This window comes from Nicotiana tabacum, chromosome 5, assembly GCF_000715075.1.
Source record: "Nicotiana tabacum cultivar K326 chromosome 5, ASM71507v2, whole genome shotgun sequence".
Lineage (NCBI taxonomy): Eukaryota > Viridiplantae > Streptophyta > Magnoliopsida > Solanales > Solanaceae > Nicotiana > Nicotiana tabacum.
Genome location: NC_134084.1, coordinates 33802140 through 33824127, shown reverse-complemented (window position 1 = coordinate 33824127; position 21988 = coordinate 33802140). Strand labels below are relative to the sequence as shown.

General features: G+C 36.0%; 2 protein-coding genes across 2 annotated transcripts; one reads left to right on the top strand and one right to left on the bottom strand.

Annotated features, from left to right (window-relative positions):
- Window positions 1-925: 925 nt before the first annotated feature.
- Window positions 926-7710, top strand: LOC107774474 (uncharacterized). The gene is made up of 3 exons (XM_016594009.2): window positions 926-1462; window positions 4622-4828; window positions 7045-7710. Exons 1-3 carry the CDS (start codon window positions 989-991, stop codon window positions 7186-7188), a joined length of 825 nt encoding a protein of 274 aa, XP_016449495.1. The 5' UTR covers window positions 926-988; the 3' UTR covers window positions 7189-7710.
- A 286-nt stretch (window positions 7711-7996) lies between these two features.
- LOC107774475 (protein GET4) lies at window positions 7997-17047 on the bottom strand. Its single transcript, XM_016594010.2, has 12 exons — window positions 16909-17047; window positions 16675-16754; window positions 16508-16586; window positions 15568-15649; window positions 13149-13311; window positions 12209-12299; window positions 11884-11967; window positions 11574-11620; window positions 10780-10908; window positions 10380-10464; window positions 10139-10219; window positions 7997-8370 (listed from the first exon to the last, which is right to left on the bottom strand). Exons 1-12 carry the CDS (start codon window positions 16954-16956, stop codon window positions 8353-8355), a joined length of 987 nt encoding a protein of 328 aa, XP_016449496.1. The 5' UTR covers window positions 16957-17047; the 3' UTR covers window positions 7997-8352.
- Between the last annotated feature and the right edge of the window lie 4941 nt (window positions 17048-21988).

The following is a 21988-nucleotide window of genomic DNA, read 5'->3' as shown; positions in this document are numbered from 1 at the left end:
AAGTTCGTGACCCAGAGACCGGTCAAGATCGAGACTGAACAAGATAGAGATCGAGCAAGATCGAAAGAAACTTACCGAGCCAAATAACGGAAAGCCGAAATATCTGCAATCGGGCGAGGATCACAGCGGAAATCCCGACACGTATCAAGAAGAGGCCGATTAATTAGCTAATCATGAGATTTCTTACCTCATATAGAACCGCATCAAGAGTAGGACTCCCTACTATATAAAGGGAGTCTGATTATTTGTAAAATACATCATATTTACGCAATACAAAACAATATACTGTCATTTTCTAGCTTTATTATCTTGTTATTCTGTTCATAAGTCACTTGAAACATCTTTTGGTTCAAGGGTGACTGAACTCGAGGGCCAACACTATTCAATTTGTGTGATTTGCATTTATTCTTTTATCGTCAATTTCAATATTAATTTTTTTTTAAATTTGTACCAAGTTATATCACGTATCCTTAAAAACCGCGTATAAATTCAATTGTTATCCGATTTTAGGGTAAACAAACATGCTTTTTATTTGAAAAAAAGTTGAAGATCCATGAGTAGAAGAAAAAGTTTACACAAAACTGTCCTATACTAGTTTTAGGAACTTTCGAAAACTGATAATATTTCATGAACAAAAATTATTTTCAATATTTTTTTTTGTAGAAAAAATAGCCAAAATTTATGACCAAACGGGAGCTTAGAATAGTACTGATGCTTGTCCACGCTGATGTTTGTCCTAAATTTATGCTATTTTCGAGAAATTAAAATAGAAATAATATGTAGAATCCCACTAGCTAATAGCTATGTCAGATTATCAGAGGACTATTAATGCTCCACCTTACAAAATAGGGATGATTTTGAATAAATCTCAAACTTAAAGGGACTATTTTGAACCATTTCTCCAGTTTTTATCCTAAACTCAAAAGTCCAAACTCCAAACCTACCCAGGTCATCACTCTTCTTCATTTCTTCCTCTGAAAAAATAACAATGAATGTAATGGGAATAGGAGCAGCTAATTGGTTAAAGGGAAGTGGCACATTATTACTTTCTTGCCGCACCAATTCAATTACTGCTATTGCTTCACGCTCAAGGCCAGCTTATTGTTCCTCCTCATTATTGCATAGCAATAATAATAATAATACCATTTTCAGCACCAATTGTCATAGAATTGGTCACTGGAACAATCATAACACAAAATTATACTTCAATTTCTATTGTACGGCGCCGTCAAATGTGAGTGTAACAGAACATGATTCTTCATTAGAGGAAGATGAGGAGACAAAGCTGAGGAAGATTAAGGATGCGGCTAATACATTGGACATTAGGGTTGGGCGAATACTTAAGGCCTGGAGACACGAGGAGGCTGATTCTCTTTATGTTGAAGAGGTTGATGTTGGGGAGGCTGAGCCCAGAATTATATGTAGTGGGCTTGTTAAATATGTGCCTCTTGACCATCTTCAGGTACCTGTCCTTATAATGCATCTATTTCTTTACAGCTTGTTTGGATGGTTGTTACGTATTTTTTCATAGTGTATCATATTGTATTGGATTATATTGTACTGTATTGTTTGATGAGTATAATGTTTGCCGCAAACATGATGTCACGTACCAGCAATATGAAGAATAAACTTGCAGTATTACAAAGGAAAATTATGGTACAAGGTAGAACTATTATATAAAAAGGTAGAGTAAAGGATTATTTAATAATAATAAAGGCAAGATAAGAGAAAAAAATAAGGTAACGACGCGACCACACCAAATAGGTCGTTACATAAAGTGGCACTTTTCATCTACGTAACGACGAATTTAACGATACGATACAATAAAATTTATGTAACAATCAAAACAAACATTGTATATAATGTAACAGTACGATACAATACAATAGGTAACAACCATCCAAACAAGTTGTTAGTATTTTTAAGTTTTGTGCATTGATAGTATAAAGAATTTTCAACACTATTAGCTAAAATTGGCCAATAATAATAGGTAATTGTTCTATCAAGCATGATATGATAACTTGATAAATAGAGTGAGAACTTGCTATAAACAATTAAATTACACTAATAGTGTAAAAAAGAATTTAAAGTGTCGGGGTTGTTTTTGGTTGCTGGCTAGTTATGCAAGGTTCAATTATGCAGGAATTAATAAGGCAGGGATTAGTTGTTCCATCTTCTACCATGCATAAAATAACACATAGTTTGACTGATAACTTATACATGTTTTATTTATGTGGGATTGTAAAATGATAATCTAACGGCTCGGTGTGCTAAATTTTATACGAAGCAACTAAAAAGCTACCAGATATGGTAATAACTATGCTAGTTTTAATACATGAATAACTCCCTTTCTAAGCCAGCAACCAAACGATCCCTTAATGTATATAATTTTTATCCTATTCTCTAACCCCGTTTAGATAGTTGTATAAGGCAAAGTAATTTCCCCTTGAATTCTACATAATTAATACTATGTGAAAATCTGCATTACTAATGTAATAAAACATTGTTTGGTTTCTTGTGTAAAACTATGTGTGCTAATCTACTATCTTCTTTTCGGTATTAAACCTGTCAGAACTAGTACTGGTGTAACTTATGTTTTATTTTATATGAGATGGAATGTCGAATAAGAATATGTTTATCAACAATACCTAAATAAGCAATGGTGGAGCCAGGAACTTATATAAGGGGATTAAATAAAATACTAGAATGTCAAAATTGTGATCGAACTTGTGATCTGAAATAACTTTTTAACTTGCTTACCACAACACTAGAATTTTCTCTTATATTAAGGGGATTCAGCATTTTATTTGTTGTCTGGTACAAGGTGGACCCTTGCTCAATGGGTAATATGCCTGATAGCACCATATTTGGCCCGTTAGTTTTACCCTATTTGCACAGCATAATTTTCGATAAAAGGGGATTCTCTTAACCCCCTTGACCCCTTCCCTCTTTACTAGCTCCGCTGCTGTGGATAAGAGTATTTTTAAAGAGAAATGGACTTAAAGTAGGCAATCCCTGCATTACAATCCATTTATTGTAATTCATCGTATTACAATCACTATATTACTATTCGTCATATCCCAATCTCTGCATTATTACATGCCACATAACAGTCCCTGTATCATCTGCCTGCATAACAAGTCTGTGAACCAAATCGGCCCCGGTGTTTTATCTGGCAACCGGAACTGAAATCTTCCTTTTGTTACTCCCCTCAACCACTCAGCCATTGCCTAGGGACGATGTTACTCTTCAGTTATTCCTTATTCTGCCTCTCTTACTCCAGCAAATATTCCTTTGTACCAAAGCTTTTAGATGAGCCCTTAAAAGGAATCTTCATTCTTGCAAACTTAAGCAAAACATTATTTCATGATTCTGAATATCTGATGCTCTCTTATTCACATGACAGCAAGTTACCTTGACATGGAAAATGGTCCACTTATCCTCCTTGAGATGACTAGCTCATAATAAGCCATCCACTCTGAATCTTGTCTAAAGATGAAAGCACTTGCTTCTATAGTTGCTATTTTTACCACATGGCTGGTTCCAAAGATACCGTGACTATCCGTTTTCCAATCCGTTGCCTACTCAGTGACAGCTAACCAGCTAACTGTGCAACCTGGCTGCTATAGTCCGGCTTACAGAAGTTCCCAAGAGAAGTTTCTTGTCAGCTAACCCTTCTCAAATGTGGTCATTCAATATTCCTCTAAGAAGTATTGCTCATGATTTTGTCCGTCTTTGGCATACTTCAACAGTTAATAACTTAAACTGCATAACTGCTCCATGCAAAGTTTAACCTTTGCATTATCTAAGACTGCAAAAGTGTCCTTGATAGAGTTATTCTGACCTTTCATGGTGCCCTTTCTTAAATCACTTCCTTTCAGATAGTCTCGTTTCAGGTTGCGTCTGTCTATTAACTTTTATGCTTAGCTGTATGAGGAAAAACAATAATTTCCTTGTACAATGATAAGGAAAAACAATTTCCACTTATATTTATGGCAAAGTAGGAGCATACGATATTTATGCTCCAGCTTGAGGGGTAGTGTTAAATATGGAAGAACCTATACTATGTAAATATGGAAAGCTTCTCACATCCTCGTAATTAGGTAATTAGGAGACTTTCTAGCAATGTAATTCATGGCCTTTAATCTTTTTTCTTTATTTGTAATTCTCGTAAAGGTTATTTGAACCCCAATGGCTTGAGGTTATAATCAAGCAACCTATTCTCCATTCTTTTCTTCTTCTCCTGTTTTCACAGAGGCATCTCAAAAGGGTTGGACTTTGGATCTTTGTAGATCCTAGTGGATAGGTTTAAATGAAATCACTTGCTTCAAGTATAATAGGAGCACTTTTCTGGTCAAACTGGAATAGAACTTTATATATCAGTTTTTTTCTTGGGACCACTCATTTATGATTGTTTGGTTCAGTCTTTTCTCTTTCCGTAATTAATAATATGCTAGTTTTGGCATATCTTAAGAATAACAAAACTTGCGTATGGTGTGTACATTACAGTGACTCTGTTTCTAACACTCCTAAGCTTTTAAAGTCCATCAATAGTGGCCTTTTTAAGATTCTTACGCTTCATAATTTGAAGAAAGCATTTGATGCATGCTGCAACATGCAGGAAAGGAATGTGATTGTTCTTGCAAATTTAAAGCCGAGGAATATGCGCGGTGTCAAGTCAAATGGAATGCTGATGGCAGCATCTGATGCATCTCATGAGAACGTGGAACTTCTTGAGCCGCCTGAAGGCTCAGTACCTGGGGAAAGGATATGGTTTGGTTCTGCTGATGAAAAGGAGAATCTCCCTGAGGTGGCAACGCCCAACCAGGTAAAATCTCCATGGTAATGTTTGATTGCCTATAAGAGGTGGTGCACTAGCCTAAAAGCCAAGGGGCTTCTGTGTGTTATTTTATTAACTTGAAGCAACTAGTCTATGCTATGAGGTTAGTGGTTGCGGAGGGGAGGGAAGTGCTTTCAGTGTTTCCTCTATTATTGCTCATTTGACTTGAGGAAATAGGATGCAGTTCAGGTTAAGTTTTTGACTATGTATAGGTTATGTTGGAGTGTGTGACTATCTCATCTAAAAGCTTACTGTTAGAGAGAGCACACTTTTATATTTACTTTATTATGTCTTCACCACTCCCTCTCACTTGCGGGCTTGATTCTTTTTGATGAGCCAAGCTCGTGAAAATTCTTGTTGATATTGAGTGGTGGTGAGACTCGAACTCAGGACCTCTGCCTGCTCTGATACCATGTTAAAATGGACTTTGGGCCTAACTTAACCCCAAAATCTAGCTCATGAGGTGAGGATTGTCCAAGACCATATAGAAGACCAAGACACCCATTACCCACCGATGTGGGACACAACTCAACCCCAAAATCTAACTTACTCAGTGTTTCCTCTATTATTGCTCATTTGACTTGGGGAAATAGGATGCAGTTCAGGTTAAGTTTTTGACTATGTATAGGTTATGCTGGAGTGTGTGACTATCTCATCTAAAAGCTTACTGTTAGAGAGAGCACACTTTTATATTTACTTTATTATGTCTTCACCACTCCCTCTCACTTGCGGGCTTGATTCTTTTTGATGAGCCAAGCACGTGAAAATTCTTGTTGATATTGAGTGGTGGTGAGACTCGAACTCAGGACCTCTGCCTGCTCTGATACCATGTTAAAATGGACTTTGGGCCTAACTTAACCCCAAAATCTAGCTCATGAGGTGAGGATTGTCCAAGACCATATAGAAGACCAAGACACCCATTACCCACCGATGTGGGACACAACTCAACCCCAAAATCTAACTTACTCAGTGTTTCCTCTATTATTGCTCACGCCTAGGCTTGCAAACTGGAGCGTGGACAATATAAATGGGAGCCCAACATTGCTAACATTAAATTGGGATGGGCGTGACTCTGATGCCATGTTGGAGTGTGTGACCATCTCATATAAAGGCTTAAGCTGCTAGAGAGAGAACACTTTTATATTTATTTAATTATGTCTTCAACAGGATACATGCACTTGTGATTGCGTCTACATGCATGTCAAACTTGGAAGGAAATCTTTTGTTTGCAGAAGTTACACTTACCTCACTAGTTAGTGTTTCTGGACCATCGGGAAAGAACTATTATGCCAAATGGTTTTCTCCCCTTGTATAAACTAATGTTTTAAAATAAGCTTTTTGTTTCTCCTGCTTTTTTAACTAAAGATATCCAATATGTTCTTGGAACTTGGGAAGACAGAAAAGTAGTAGGTTTGTTACCCATTTCTCTCTGCTGCATACGTCCTATGCTTTATATAATCCTATCCTGTTCTTCCGTTTGTTACTAGAGGCCCCATTTCATGGGAGTTTACAGGAGATCCTAGAGGCTCGCTCGGAAAGGCTGCTATACCATGCCTTTTGACTTAACTCTACTCTAGTAGTCACTAGACTCACTATAGTCATTCATTCTTTTGATGACTCGCAGTCGAAAGAGTTGGTTGGCAGTTCAAACCTCAGAGGGAGTTGAAGAGAGGCATTTCAGTTCGTTCCCATAACTGTATGTGCAAAATTATGAAGTGTAGCCTATCATGCGTTTCTTGGAGTCTGTCTTACAGATGCTTATCCCGCAGTTTCTAAATTTTATACTACCTATTTACCTCTTGATTCTTTTGTGGTGAAAACCCTTTTGTGCGTTGAAATCTGCAATTTCCTGAATTTGGAATTCGAGGGAATGTTGTTATTCTGTTGAGATGGATATCTGTTGATTTCTTGGAGAAGCATTTAGATTTGCACCTTAAGTCTTCTTCTCGAGTTGCTAAGAAAAGGGTAGTGTCTTCCAGAAAGAGCAAAGTAGCTTGTCTATAGGTTTCTTAGTAGCACCTTTTATCAAAAGCTTTATAGTATATTGTACAGGAGTAAGCACTGGAAATTACGTACTCCTATAGTATATTTTGTTAAAGAGAGTGTTGTGCTCATCCCTATAGTTATTTTTTTTAGTTGGATGAGGAGGGCGGGGGTTAGTTTATTTTCCTTTTGGGCTGACGACGTTCTTCAACTGTATACAGGTAGCGAAGAAAAAGATTTGGGAGCTAGTACAACCACATCTAAAAACAGATGGCACTTGTGTTGCTGCACTAGGAATGCATTCTATGCGAACTTCAACAGGTGTGGTGGTCAGCAGATCTCTAAAGGATGCAAGGATATCATAAATATATCCTAAAGTTCATGCAGTTTTCTTAACTTCCTGCCGATTATTTACCTATCTGCCATTCATTGTTATCGTCTGATCTAAAGGTTCATGGTCTTCTTTACTAAATAAACCTCTGTGGAAAAGTTTCCTTTGGATCTTATGGCATGGAGTTTTAAGAATCTTTTCATCCCTCCCAACAAGAACAGAGAAGTTGGAATCCTTTGTTAAACTCCCCGTTTGGAAGAGTGAATTTGCTAGAGAAGGTTGAGAAAATTTAGACCTTTTTCCTTTGGTTGAGAGAGAATGAGAAGTAAAATTTTTGGGTTATCCTTGTTTTGGAAAGAGAACTTGTGGGCTCAACAGAGATATTTCTCTTCTTTTCCATTCAACCAGTTTGCATGCCAAGTGAAGAAAATTTTTAATCATATTTTCAAGGCTTGTCGAGAACTAGTATGGCAAATGAACGGTTGCACAATATTATACAAATAGTTATATATCTGTCATTAGCAGAAACAACTTATCCACTCCCATTTTTTGACCACTCAGTCTTTAATCAATAAGCATTCCCACCTCAACTTTTATTAATTTGGCATGAAACGCCGATGTGCATAAGTAGGTTCTTTTCCCAGATTAGCTTCTTCCCCTAATAGAAGCCACCACAAATAAACAGATCTATCTCGGGTAGCTCTTAATCACTAAATAAGAGCTGCGAGTGCGGGGGGAGGTAAATTTTCGTATGACATTATAGTAGATGTTTTAACCAATTAGACAACACAATGTCCGTCAAAACTCTCAGTCAGACGCTGAAGTTTCGCCAGCTACTATTCTATATCCCAAACACACCAAAAGATATAATATTATTAACTCAGAGGTTTCATCTATTGTACAATAGCAATGTATGTGAAAATGAACAGTAAATATAGGATTTTAAATAGAAATATTTGCAGAATCACAAATTGGCAACAAGAAAAGGGAAGCTTGAGCAATCAATGAAAATTCATGACCCCATTCTGCAACATTATGTTATAGAGCCAGATCGAGCATGAATAATTAAGGCAAGCACATCAATTTAACTGCAGCAGATGAATCCATGGACAACTTGGATTGATGTTGAATGAACCAACTTGTCTCTCATGACCCTTTTTAGATGGAGATCATTTGAAGAAAGACTCTTTTCCCTGTCCTATTCGCCTCCCATCATCTGCAAAACAGTAAGTGTTATTTCGTAAAAACTGAAGGAAGAAAAACAGGATTTTTTTTTAAAAACAAACACCACAAACTGTTAAAAGAAAACACTTGTTTTAGTTTGCAAGAAAACCCCTTATACTCTCACGACATACAAATAACTACCTTGAAGTTACAGAATGTGGTGTGGCAATTTATTTTCCATCTAACTAGTGGCATGTGCATTTTACATATAGAAACTAACTCTACAAAGCTTGTTTGAATGAACAGCTGGAAGGGTAATAACTTAAGTAATGTGATCACTTACAACAAATAGGTCAAACTAAATTGAGTTGTTTCTGGTTCTTCACTAACTACATGGATTAAAGATTTTGTGCGAGCCACAATGAACCTAATTCAGTAGCGAGAATGAAAACAACTCAGACGTCTAGCTAGTGGTTGGACTCAGGTCGTTATAAATGGTTTTAAAGTGAGAATGGATAACAGCACGAAGCAAGGCTCCTGGGGTCTAGGTGCTACAACCTGCGTGTGCCGTGTTAGAGTCATCTTACTGGGACTAAGTGCAATATCGTGAACACTGAGATGCACATTGTCCAGGCACCTAGAATCTCATTTCACCTAGAACTGATTAAAAAGGGGGCTTTTTACATTTTTGTTCCAACGAAAGAAATTAATTGCAGGCGCTAGCCAACATAATTATGTATATTTATATTATATGTATATTTGTGTATATTATATGTATATTTACAAAACATATACGTTTGCCAGCTATTACTTTGGAGGGCGGCCCAATAAGGTAATTATCCCTAAAAAGAATCTCACTTCACCTAGTAATCCCAGGTTGAACCAGCACGAGTGTGAGACCAACATCTAACTGTTATGGGGGAGTAACTGCTAGATTGTTAGCAATGGGAGCCATCTCGGGAGCTACATCTAGAATCTCATATCACCTACATGTAGATTGAACCTAACAAATACCGAGGCTTTCATGAAGAAAATGTGATCCCATTTCCCCAGTGAATAAGTATGATTCCAAGTGCTTTTACACGGTTTTAGGTTCATTAATAATAAGTTTGCCTTTTTGGAAATGAGGAGACAATCAGTTTAGGGAGTGAAGAGGGAACCAACAACTTGATTGTCGACTAGTTGACCCCTGGACTTATATCTAAGCAACCTTAACTGTTGATAAAAACATATTTCCCTACCATTCTACCAGCATGATAATGAAAATGACCTAACCACTTCAAATTAAGAAATTCCTCTCTTTATTCTCCCGAACATAACATGGCAAGTTACGGGGATAACAATTGAGAAAGTTGATACACACACATATACATTACATCAAGTTGATATCAATTTGCGAAAGCATTAATACAAGCACACTTAAGCCTCCCAAAATTCTAGCTAGTCATCTATGCAAGCCCGAATTTCCTGTTTATACCAAAGATACAAGGTAGACAAAGGAAAAAAAGTTGCTGATCATATTGAAAGGGCTTCCCGATTCGTCATAGGATCAGTGGTTCTGGTGGAAGATAGATTTTGATGTTCATATAGATTTTGATGTTCATACTGGCAATTAAAGCATGCTTCTTGTTATTGGACAAAAAAACTGTTTCATTTTCCTCTGTAACTTTTGGGAGATTACCCGTATATGTTCTAATTTGCAAGCACCCCTAGAGGATGGGTTCTCACAGTTAAAAGAACACAAGAGGATAGGTGTAATTAACCCTTTCCTTTTTGTAAGTAAACTCTTACATTGCAAAAAGTTGATAATATTATGTTACCTTAAAGATATCTCCAAACATGCCTTGAAGAGGATTTTTACGCTGTACGCCATAGAACTTCTTTGCAATTTCATCTAGCAACTAAACCACAGAACAGCAAAAAATGTGAATTAGGAGGAAAACCAGCACTTTCACCTGATGGTGAACAGTGTTATTAATAAGCACAAGAAAAACTACAAAGACAATCATTTATCATAAAGAATGAATGAAAGCACATGACTTTCATATACACAGCACTTACCTCATTTAATAGAGGATCTCGATCTATACTAGACTTGTAGCTCTGTCTCAACATGTTAAAGAGAGGTAAAGCATCTCTCTGCAACCTGAAATACAAATTAAGTTGTAACATAGTCAATTAATTGGACTTAAATGAAGTAAAAAAAAAACATGTGGATGAGCACAAGGCCTCGAGGCTGGTGCAGAATATACCAACTTTGCAAGACCTGACAGTAGGGAGGGAGGGAGGGGGGGGGGGGACAGGAGGGATATTTGTTGAATTCTTGAAAATGGACAGCTTAATAATGTAATAGTCAAGTAAAATGAGAAAGAGGCTTCAGCAACAGCATATGAAATATGAAAATAAAATTTTACTTTTACACATCAAAAGAAATGTATTCAGAAAACATATTAAGACTTACGTCAGCAAAAGGTAGTTAACAAACTGCATTAATTCTGACTGAGGAAATCCAAGATGCTTCGCCTCCATTTCCTTTTCCACCTCTTCCATGAGCTTGTTCGCATCTCTAAGGTTTCCTAGAGACAAGTACCTGCCAAAAGAAAATGAAAAAATGCAACTATAAAATCAACCTACAGTTAGAAACTAAATGGCATTAAGAAGATTCTTAATTGAAACATCAGACAAATAGAAAATTTAAACAGCTAAAAAAACATATTCTAGTTTATGGCTCTCATCATGGCCTTTTATGGTCATATAAAAATTGAGAGGTATATGCATAAGAAGAATGTTTCAAGATGAAAATATAGATAAATTTGTGTCCAAGTGCATTTCTTAAGAAGCCTTGTCACCACGTTCCACATAGCTTGCATTCTGGTAGCCCATTTCTGTTCCATATAATTGGACTTAAATGAACAAACTGAAAGTCAGTAACTCTGGTTCCAAATATGAACAAAGATTGAATTTCAAACCTCTTATCAGAAACTTAAGCATTGTCTGAGAGATATGTAAGTATGTTTCCAGAAATATTACACTGAAAGGGGCAATAATATGCAGAGCTACAGGTGTGCAAATGCTCTTCTAACTGCGAGTATTTACTGACCTGGTAGTGACTGTTAAAGTTTAAAATAGTCTCTCTCTTTTTTTAAATAGTTTACTGAAATATAATGCTCCTAATATGGACCAGCACAAATGGGATAAACTGGGTAGAACAGTAATTGAATGCAAGGCACTTAATCATATTATAACTCTGCTTACATCAAAATTGCCCGGGCAATAGCCAAATCATCCTCTCCTGGATAGCACTGCATGTTAAATTGTATGAATTATATTAAATTTCAATCTATCATAGAGCATCATTAAGTGTAGCCACAAACAACTTCATGAAATTGTTGCTGCGCAAAAGCAATAAACCCTAAAACGGAAAAAAGAAAAACCCTCTTTCCTCAGGAAGCTCTAAATAAACAGGAAAGAGATATGGAGAAAATGGCGATCCAGCTTTTGGACCTTGTAATATCTGCTGCTCATAACATCGTGTTAGCAAAAACATTGTGGAACAAGTGCTTACCTTGCCCATGAAATTTATGATAGTTGAAGCAAATTTCTTCAGATTCCTTCCTCTAACAAAATGAAAAGATACTTTAACCATGTCCTGCAAATCAAGAAGAATATAAGGAGGTCTACTGCAATTCCAATGATTTGCTAAACCAAGATGAAATTAGTTCCGCTAATTGTCATCTATTAGAAGCCCCTATCTTTTTCTAATGCCAAATAGCAAAGTACTGCGAGGAAACAATAAGACCACTACTGGTCAAGATACTGCAGTCATGACATGCAAATATATTAGAGCTACTAAAAGCATGTCAATGCATCAAGCTTTTTGGAGAACATACCACTTCGGTAGATTGAGAATATATATAATCTGCCAGCATCTCATGCAACTCTGGAGATCCATACTTATGGGCACCAAATTCTGCTGACCACCTATAAAAGAATAGCATTTTGTCATCGGAAAAGATACTAATATAAATGAGGTTATAGAACATCTAAAGAGGAGGACAGCATGTCCTCGCTTAATAAAACAACCAAGATAATCTTCTCCGAGAAGTCTTAATCGTGTATGAGCTCTTAAAAGGAGACTGGCATAGCTGTTACTAACCCTTGACAGAAATTGCCACTGGAAAAGATTGCAAGACGAGGTAATCTTTACTGTTTCACACGCAGTAACAAAGAGGCGAAGAGAGTATTTGAAAATGTCTTGCTGGAAGATTGCACTGTGGGGTGGATCCTCCAGAGATGTCTGCAGAATGGACAGTCCAAGTGTTGAAAGGGACTCTGAAATTGAAGGTTTGAATTCTAGGGAACAAATTGCTACTTTTTTTTTTCTTCCAAAAAAAAAAAAAAACGAAGACCGAATAAGTTTTGAAGAAAGGTATGGAAGGGTGAGGCCTTTCTTTGATGGATCAATGATCTTCCAAATAGGATGCCCAGGACTAAGTTTTGAAGAGAAGTATGGACGGGTCTAAATGAAGATTACCCAACACTCAACAGATTGTTTAAAACGTCCAGTGCTCCTTCTGAAGATCTAAGTAGCATTTTGCTAAGTTTTTTATTTTTTCTTCTATCAAATGTCCAATAAGTATGGTACAAATTAACTAAAACCCAAGTCGTTAAAAGAAAATTCGATAGCAAATCTATGCGAGTATAATCGACATAGTCAAATGTTCAACAGCAACAGAATCCAAGCAGCTAAAATGATATGTTTTTAAAGAATTATACAAATAAAAGAAACATGGAGGAATTTGTGGAAGGACCAGAGAGAGAGTATCTAACTTGATAGAGGCTTTTAAAAAGGAAGAACAGCATTCTACTCGGGTTTTGGCAGCTGCAATGGCTTCAGAAAGTTTTTGCATATCATCATCATCATCATCAGCGAGGTCCAAATTTTGTGGCACTGAAGGTCGAGGAAACTTCTCGTAGATTTTCCTGACACAGTCTAAGGAGAATTGCATTATAATCAAGTCAAAACTAAAACTACACATTAAGCATCAATAACAGAAAAAGACGAGCAGTATAGCTGAAGTTACACTTTATGATATAGCAATAAAGTCGCATAAGGATCTAATTTATGCTGGTTAAGTTTCAGGACATTTTGGTATCTTTTTCCTAGTCTAGTCCCCCCACCCACCCCAAGTAAACAGCTATAATATGTTGCCAAAGGAGGACTAGTTAACGATTATTTAATTTTCACACTCCCTCTGTGTCAAGGTGATTATTTTACTTTGACTTTATAGAGTTATCAAGAGAAGAAATGAAAATACATAATGGATGAGCACATGGATCCACATGCTATGTTTGGATCTTTTAGAAACGGATAGGGAAAGCTCGTATACTTTAAAAAAAAAACAAAAAAATAGGGAAACCACGTATAAAGAACAATAGATATAGGTCCCTTAACTTTTAATGAAATATTATACATTTGAAGTTGTTTATTACTTCCTCCGTTCCAGTTTATGTGAACCTATTTCCTCTTTGGTCCGTTCCAAAAGGAATTTTCTAAATTTGGAAACAATTTAGCTTAAACTTCTAATTCTACCCTTAATGAAAAACTTTTATAACCACACAAATACTCTGGACCCCTTTTTGACTTGTTTAGGACCACAAATTCAAAAAGCCTTCATTTTTTCTTAAACTTCGTGCCCAGTCAAACAGGTTCACATAAATTGGAATGGAGGGAGTATCTTTTTATAAATCAAAATGCATTCATTAATTGTACAAAGCCAGTCTAGAAATTACTTTCATAATAATCAAAGGTTAAGCCTTTTTTGACTATCCTGTCCTCCCTTCTCACAATACAATAGGTGTATCATCTACTTTGATCAGTGTGTCTACAATTGGGTATCCTCTCTTAATGCAAAAGGACTTTCTTTTTATAATTTTGGCGCCAAGAGAAAGAGAAAACATGAATATTCATTCTGAAAAGGGGGACATACCACTTAATTAGCTTTTTTTCTTGATATCCCTTTCTGCATATTAGATTTTGGAACTAAAAAAGTTGTAATATTTTAATTTTGTATTGTATCATTAATTTCCATAAGTTGGAAAGACGAATGATTTGCGTACATATTCTTTCTAGTTCTTTTGCTGGGCATTCTATGTCAATTTTGTGCTAATACATGCTGCCAAACAGAATAACTGCTAGGTTATTAAGCATTCTATGTAAAATCTTCTAAATTTTACTAATAAATGCTTGAACATGTTAAGATGTTTCTTTGACAAGTATAGCAATCTCTGAGTAAAATAAAAGAAAAAGGGAAATCAATCCCGTAGACAAGAGGCGTAGAATAAAGAACTATGATCTAGAGTACAGTTGATTCCTGTAGACAAGGGTATATAACAAGGCTCTAGAGAGTAGAACTATAGTTCCCATCTATAAAATCGACCAGATCATATTAACTTGTTGGGATGTCATGTACACCAAACATTTAAATTCCATAATTTGATTGAATGGTCCTCCCCTTCCTCCAAGCATCTTAAGTTTCTTTCCCTACATACAACACACTCCTTGAGGTACTTAGTTCCATGTTTTCCCCTCTGATTTCCATATCCTCTAAACTTCCAAGCCCCAAGAACAATTCGACATTGTTTGACATCATTCACTTCTTCCAAAAAAACTGATAATAGGATTCCAAAGATTGGCAGCAATCTTACTGTCGTCTTTAGGTGGTGGACGTCCTCTCCTGTTTCATTCTCCTCAAGTTCTCATCAAGAAGTATTACATTGCATATGCAGCTGTTCACATGACCGAATTATCTTTCTTAGGTGCTCACTCTGCCTATCACCTATGGAAAGTTCTCCATATTACTTCTCGCCAAAAGATTATAGAAGTTAATAGAAAATTTGCCGACTGCTTTGCAGACATAAATCTTTCTATATCATTATTATTCGTAATATATAAAAGGGTAAGTAAATCATCCAGCTCCTCCTCCCCAACAATTTTATGGCTCTTCTAAATTGAATGTTGCAAAAGATTTCCCCCATTTCCCATTTGGCAATCTCCCTTATAATAGCTTCCTGATTTAAGGAGCTGTAGAAATATGTTGGAAATTTCCTGAAATTTTTGGGATGTCATGTATACCAAACATTAAAGGGGTGATGAAACAAGGGTCGCACAATTCGCAGCTTGACAAATTACAAAGTGCATGGAATAGGAAAATTAACCGGAAGGTAAAACACATAAGAGCAGACTTACCAAGAGTTTCTTCGTTATAAGAAACTTCTCCTTTTACAAGAGTTTCAACAAACAACAATGCAAGCTCTGACCCACAAGTAACCTGCAAAATGTCAAGATCTTCTGTCATCAATAAATAAGTAAAAGATGTTTTTCTTTAGTCTTCCAATAAGAATAACCTCAAGATTGTTTTGAATTTCAAGTTTCAAGTATATTTTAATGACATTACCAACTACACCAAGTCTACATCTTTCATGTGCTTACTTAAGTTTGATCATGAAGTCATCCATATTACATAGTACACCTTTGTTGCAAGTGGTAAGTTTATCTACTGAATTGTCCACAATATCTATAAGCGATCTTCCTACTGGGAATACGCCAGGGAAGGAAAAAATGCCCCCCCCCCCCCCAATATTTTAAAAGGCATTTTTATAATAACACTAACGACAACAACATACTCAGTGCATTAGGGTAGTGTAAACGCAGACCTTACCACTACCTTATGGAGATAGAGAAGCAATTTCTGATAGATTCTCAACTATTTTTTTTTTCATTTTAGAACATCCCAAAATATTGACACCATTTCATTATGTACAACTTTCACAACTTCCAAGATTCAAGTTTATTAAATTAATCAATCTTTAAACTTTGATACAATGTCTTTTGTATCAAACTAACTTTTCAACCATCACTACAATACTCCCTTCTACTATCACTATTTTTTTTTTGGTTTCACAATAGCGTCCGGGCCAACCTGTGTGCACCTCGACTAATCCACTACCTACTACCTCCCACTAGCATAGGTACCAAGTAACTTTGTACACCGGCCAAGACTAGGTAGAACCTTCTACTAGCAGTAATATAACATATTAGCCAAATTAGCATCTTAAACTGTGGGGCTCAGTCAAATACAATCAAATAGAAGGTTATGCAATTTCCATAGGAGTGAATAGATTATAACCTGTCCATTCTCCAATTGTAAGCAAGCACCACACTGAAGAATATCCAAAGCTTCAGAATACCTCTCAGCAGACACATATCTGAAAGCAAAGCATATTAACTGAATTAAAGATTAACCCTTTTAGAGTTGAGCCCAAATTATCAATAAAGGATGGCTATAGATTGTACCTAGCGCTAATAGACTTGAACATCTGTTGAGCTCCATAGTAATTTCCCTGCTTTACTACCTTTTCTAACTTCTCAATATTCTGCAAAATTATAAATCGTGTAAATCTGATATCCCTATGCAAGAAAATTTTGCCATAGATTTATAGTAAAGGGTTAATTCAGATTTAGAAGAAAACAAATTAATGAATCTGGAAATCAATAGAGGAAATTGAAGAAGTAGAGTTAAAATGGTACCTCCTGAGCTGGAGGCAGTGTCGCACGTTTGGCTCTCTCTCGAGACATCTTCTTTTTCTTTTTCTGTCAAAGACTCGAGGACAAGTACAAAGAATCGGACTTTTAAGGATGTCTGAAATATTAGAATTGCAGTTTATTTCTAGCTATTATTTTTAATGGTCGTTAGGAAATAATTTTTTAATTTATTCAAGTAAAAGATTTTTTATGAAAGGGTAATTTTTCTCATTTTAGTTGATTTATACCATATTTGTTTTGATTGTTATTTTAATTTATTGTATCGTATAGTTAAATTTATTGTTACGTAACGATAAAAATTGTCACTTTATGAAACGACCAATTTGGTGTGATTGTGTCGTTCCCTTCTTCTTTTTTTCATCGCATCTTGCCCTTTCATATTATTAAATAATCTAATTTTATCATTTAACCTATTTTTATGTAATAATTCTACCTCATACCTTTTTTTCTTTATATTGTAAGTTTACTTTTCATATTGTTGGTGTCTGACATTATGAAACGACGGAAAACAATACAATCTATTCAAATATTGTATGAATCAAAGCGATAAAGTACAATACAATACAATAGTATATATACGACACATTACGAAACGATAGATAACAATCATCCAAACAAGTTGTTAGTGTATGTGTTATTACTTTAATTATCAATTTATATTTTATTTCAAATAAAATAATATAAATTTTTGCACTAACTTATGTGGGTGGTCTCCTCTTTCTCGTCCCATAGAGAATCTCCAAACAATGCATGACATGTTTGGGAGGAAAAGGTGTCCGTTATTATAAGAGTAACTAGATAGTCCGTGCCCGTGCTTTGCCTAACATTATTGTACAAAAGTGGTCGGAAATTCAGAAATATAATACGCTTCATGCTATATACACTCGGTTGTGAAGAAAGTTTGTACAATCACATTCTTGTCCATGAGAATTCAATTACATTCTTGAGCTTGCTTCCACGAGAATTCAAATTATTCTAATGTTGTTGATCCAACTAATACAAAAGTTGATGCTATATTGGGATAAACTCTGAATTTTTTTCATCTCAATACGCATTGAAAGAAAAAAAATATCGAGCATTAGAATCAGAACATTGTATACCAAGTCAAGCTAATTAGGACGATCAATGCAAAGCAAAAGAGGGAAAGAGCTAGCCTTCTATTATTGCAATTAAAAAAGTCAACAAAATAAGAAAAAAGAACTATAAGGTCATTTTTTGGAACAATGTTGAAAACTTTCAATAGTTGAAACACCCATATTGCTGCAACTAAGATACATTCAAGCCAAAAGAACAAAGCTAAGTGCCATGAGAAGTTTATACAGGACATGTGAAGAGCTAATATCACACATAACTCCATGATTACAAAAAAGAGTTCAACGCCAGAAAAGCTTGTCATTAAAGAACATGCAAACTGAAAAGTGGAAAATAGATTAACATTATCAATAATATGAATTCACAGCTAGCTTTAAACTACACATTTTGATGATGAAATATTTGCACAACAATTCTCACATAACCGGATTGGAAGGAAAATCTTGGTCGAGCAGCAAGCAACAACCTTCTGGTGATCAGTGGAAAACACCATTTTTACCTTGATACTACACTTGAAAAGGTATTTGCAATATTTAGCTGGGAAGGAAAGGGAGAACTTAGCGAATATGATAACAACTTTTGCTGTAGAAAATAATATAATAATGTAATCTGTGATTTAACCTGGAATATAAAGTGGAAGGAGTAGAATCTTTTCTTCATCCATAGTAATGAGATAGTTAAAGCTTGATCGGCAGAACTGTGAAAATTACATTACTAGAAATCCGGAAAAAAGCGATGCTAATTAGCGACCAACTTTGGTCTCAAAGGTAAAGGGACCAAATATTCCGGGTTTTAAATATAGAGACCAACTTTGGTCGCTTTAATATTTTAATAATATAAATTTAGCGACCAAAGTTGGTCTCTATATTTAAATTATATTTTTTTATTTATTATTAATCAAAATATAGCGACCAACTTTGGTCTGTAAACCAAATATTATATTTTAAAATCTGAAAAATAGCGACCAAAGTTGGTCACTTTTTTTTTTAATTTTTTTTAAACATAAGCGACCAAAACTGGTCGCTAATTGCAAGAATTTAATTCTTTTTTAAACATAAGCGACCAAAATTGGTCGCTATTTTCCAAAAATTATTTTTTAATAGAATAGCGACCAAAGTTGGTCGCTTTTTAAGAAATCTGGGTTAATTAGCGACCAACCTTGGTCGCTATTGCCCAGAAAATATTTTTTTAACAAGAAAAGCGACCAAAGTTGGTCGCTTTTTTGGTTATAATTTTGGCAGAAACTGCCTGTTTTGGCAGCTACACCACCTGCCAGCATACCAAATTCCCTATTACAAGCAACAACAACAACAACACAACAACAACAACATTAACAACAACATTAAAACCAACAAAGTATAAAGTTCAGTAGAACTAACACATTAAGCTAACAAAACTAAGTTAACGCTTATTACAAGCCAATTCGAAAACTGGTTCTATTGCCTAGTTCAAAGTATATAAAGTACTAAAGGAGTGTTCTTTCAGCATCCCCGTCTGAAAGTTGGATTGCCTTGCCCGACTCATTAGGTGGCTGACTGCGTATGAATTCCTCCACGTCAGCTGTGAAGCGAACCTATAAGAAAAATTACATTGAATTAGTATTTCAAAATTTATATAAAAGTAAATCAAAATACATAATGAAAAGTAAAAAACTTACATATATAGTCGAGGCTCGGCCCTCGACCCACCTTTCTGGATCATTCTCTTTCTTCTTCTTTACAATACGAGTCTCATTGAATAGCTCATCTTGCTTCATTGGCATCATAAAGCCATCTGATGGTGAATTTGGTGATTATCCTCGTAGTACTATTATTCGGGATGAACTTGGATACAGAGAATAACTTAGATACAATACCTGACAGGGTGTGTCTTTGATCAATTGTTGTTCTCATTAGCGACAATGATGATGAGAAGGCAATGGCATGTATTTCAAACAGTGATGGTGTAGGTAGGAATTTAACATTTCCTAAGCAGATAAAAGAAGAGGTTATAGAGGAATTCTCTACTTCATTTTCCAAGAGGAAAAGAAGTTTAATTGAGAGTGACAAGGTTGATGGTAATGAAAAGTTGTCCGTTGCTCATGGCAGTTCACATAAAACGGGGATCATAAGACTCTATGATGACAAAGACGAAAGGAAGTTTTATTCTCAACTTTCTTCCAAGTCTGATCTGTACAAGCTTAATGGAATTGGTGATATTTCTTCGGATTCAGATAATGATTTGACTGACAAAATGATAAGAAGTGATAGGAGTGGTAAATATGAATCTCCTTTTGAAGAAATATGTCTAGAATATGGAATTATTCATCAAACAACAACCCCTTACATGCCCCAATCCAATAGGATTGCGGAAAGAAAGAATCGTTCATTAAAGGAGATGATGAACGCGTTGTTGATAAGTTCTAGTTTGCCACCGAACTTTTGGGAGGAAGTCGTTCTTACGGCTAACCGGATACTAAATCGAGTACCCCATAGCAAAACACAACCCATTCCATATGAAAAATGAAAAGGAAGGAAGCCCAACTTGAATTATTTGAAAGTGTGGGGATGTTTGGCAAAAGTGCAAATTCCTAAACCCAAAAGGTTAAAAATAGGACCGAAAATAGTTGATTGTGTTTTCATAGGACATGCGACCAATAGTAAAGCATATCGATTTCTAGTTCATAAAGCAGAAAATCCCGACATTCACAATAATACGATTATAAAATCAGATAATGCTGAGTTCTTTGAAAATATATATCTGTATAAAAAGGAATGTGAGTCGTTTGGTGAAGGATCTTGTCACGATCCTAACCCCGAACCCGGTCGTGATGGCGCATCTCGTGAAGACAAGGCCAGCCAATTTAACACAATTTACCCTTTTAAGCAGTTAAATAACATACAAATACTTTAAACATGATTTAATAGCAATATTTAGCGGAAATAGAGATAACAAAACGGAAACCCAACCCGACACAGCCCTAACCGGGGTGTCACAAGTCATGAGCAACTAAGGATCCTGATACAAGTCTACTAAATACGATATCTGGTACAACTGTTTGAAGAACATAGAAATAATGAGATAAGGGAAACAATGGGGTTGCGAATGCCAACAACTACCTCGTAGTCTCTGAAACACCGCCTGGACTGGAAGGATCAACACTCAGGAGCGGGACCTGCTACGCCTGAATCTGCACACACGGTGTAGGGAATAATGTGAGTACTCCGACCTAGTGAGTAATAAATATAAATAATGACTGAAAGTAAGAAAACACGTAAAACACAAGGCATTCTATACCGAAGCAGTAAAATCACTTAAAATCAGTAAATCGGTGAAGAATCAAGTAAAATCCCTTTTTCATCACGTAAAACAAGTAATTAATAGGTAAATAACAAGTAAATGTTCGCCCCTCGGGCATAGTATCAACAAAACCGCCCCTCGGGCAACATCTCAGAACAGTGCTAGCCCCTCGGGCTCAATCTCACATCACAATGGGTACCCACGCTCACTGGGGGTGTACAGACTCCGGGAAGGGCCCCTTACGGCCCAAGAGCAATATCAAGTCATCTCGTGGCATCAAATCTAGGCCCTCGGCCTCATATCAATCAAGCCACCTCGTGGCGTATAAATCTCAGGCCCTCGACCTCATAGACAATATCAACAAGCCACCTCGTGGCGTACATATCTCAGGCCCTCGGCCTCAAATCCGTATTAGTATCTCACTATTGCGGCGTGCAACCCGACCCAAAAGTATCCTCACAATACAGGCCCTCGGCCTTACTCAGTCAAAAATCACATAAGCCACTCATGCAATAGTAAAACATGATGCTCAACCCAAAATATTTTTGAAATATCATTTCAAGTGTTAAAGCAAAATAAACTTGGCTGAGTTTTGAAAACAGTGGAAATAACATGACTGAGTTCAAGTATAAAGTCAAAACAGTGAGGAAATATCAACGAAAATTCTTGAAGGGTTCAAATAGCTGGTACTAGG

What these genes read in the sequence shown, in the direction of transcription:
- LOC107774474 (XM_016594009.2), top strand. Translation starts at nt 989, where the DNA reads ATGAATGTAATGGGAATAGGAGCAGCTAATTGGTTAAAGGGAAGTGGC. An exon ending in TGCCTCTTGACCATCTTCAG is followed by an intron (nt 1,463 to 4,621) that starts GTACCTGTCCTT and finishes TGCAACATGCAG; the next exon opens with GAAAGGAATGTGATTGTTCT. An exon ending in AGGTGGCAACGCCCAACCAG is followed by an intron (nt 4,829 to 7,044) that starts GTAAAATCTCCA and finishes AACTGTATACAG; the next exon opens with GTAGCGAAGAAAAAGATTTG.
- LOC107774475 (XM_016594010.2), bottom strand. Translation starts at nt 16,956, where the DNA reads ATGTCTCGAGAGAGAGCCAAACGTGCGACACTGCCTCCAGCTCAGGAG. An exon ending in CACTGCCTCCAGCTCAGGAG is followed by an intron (nt 16,755 to 16,908) that starts GTACCATTTTAA and finishes ATAATTTTGCAG; the next exon opens with AATATTGAGAAGTTAGAAAA. An exon ending in GTTAACTACCTTTTGCTGAC is followed by an intron (nt 10,465 to 10,779) that starts GTAAGTCTTAAT and finishes TTTGTATTTCAG; the next exon opens with GTTGCAGAGAGATGCTTTAC.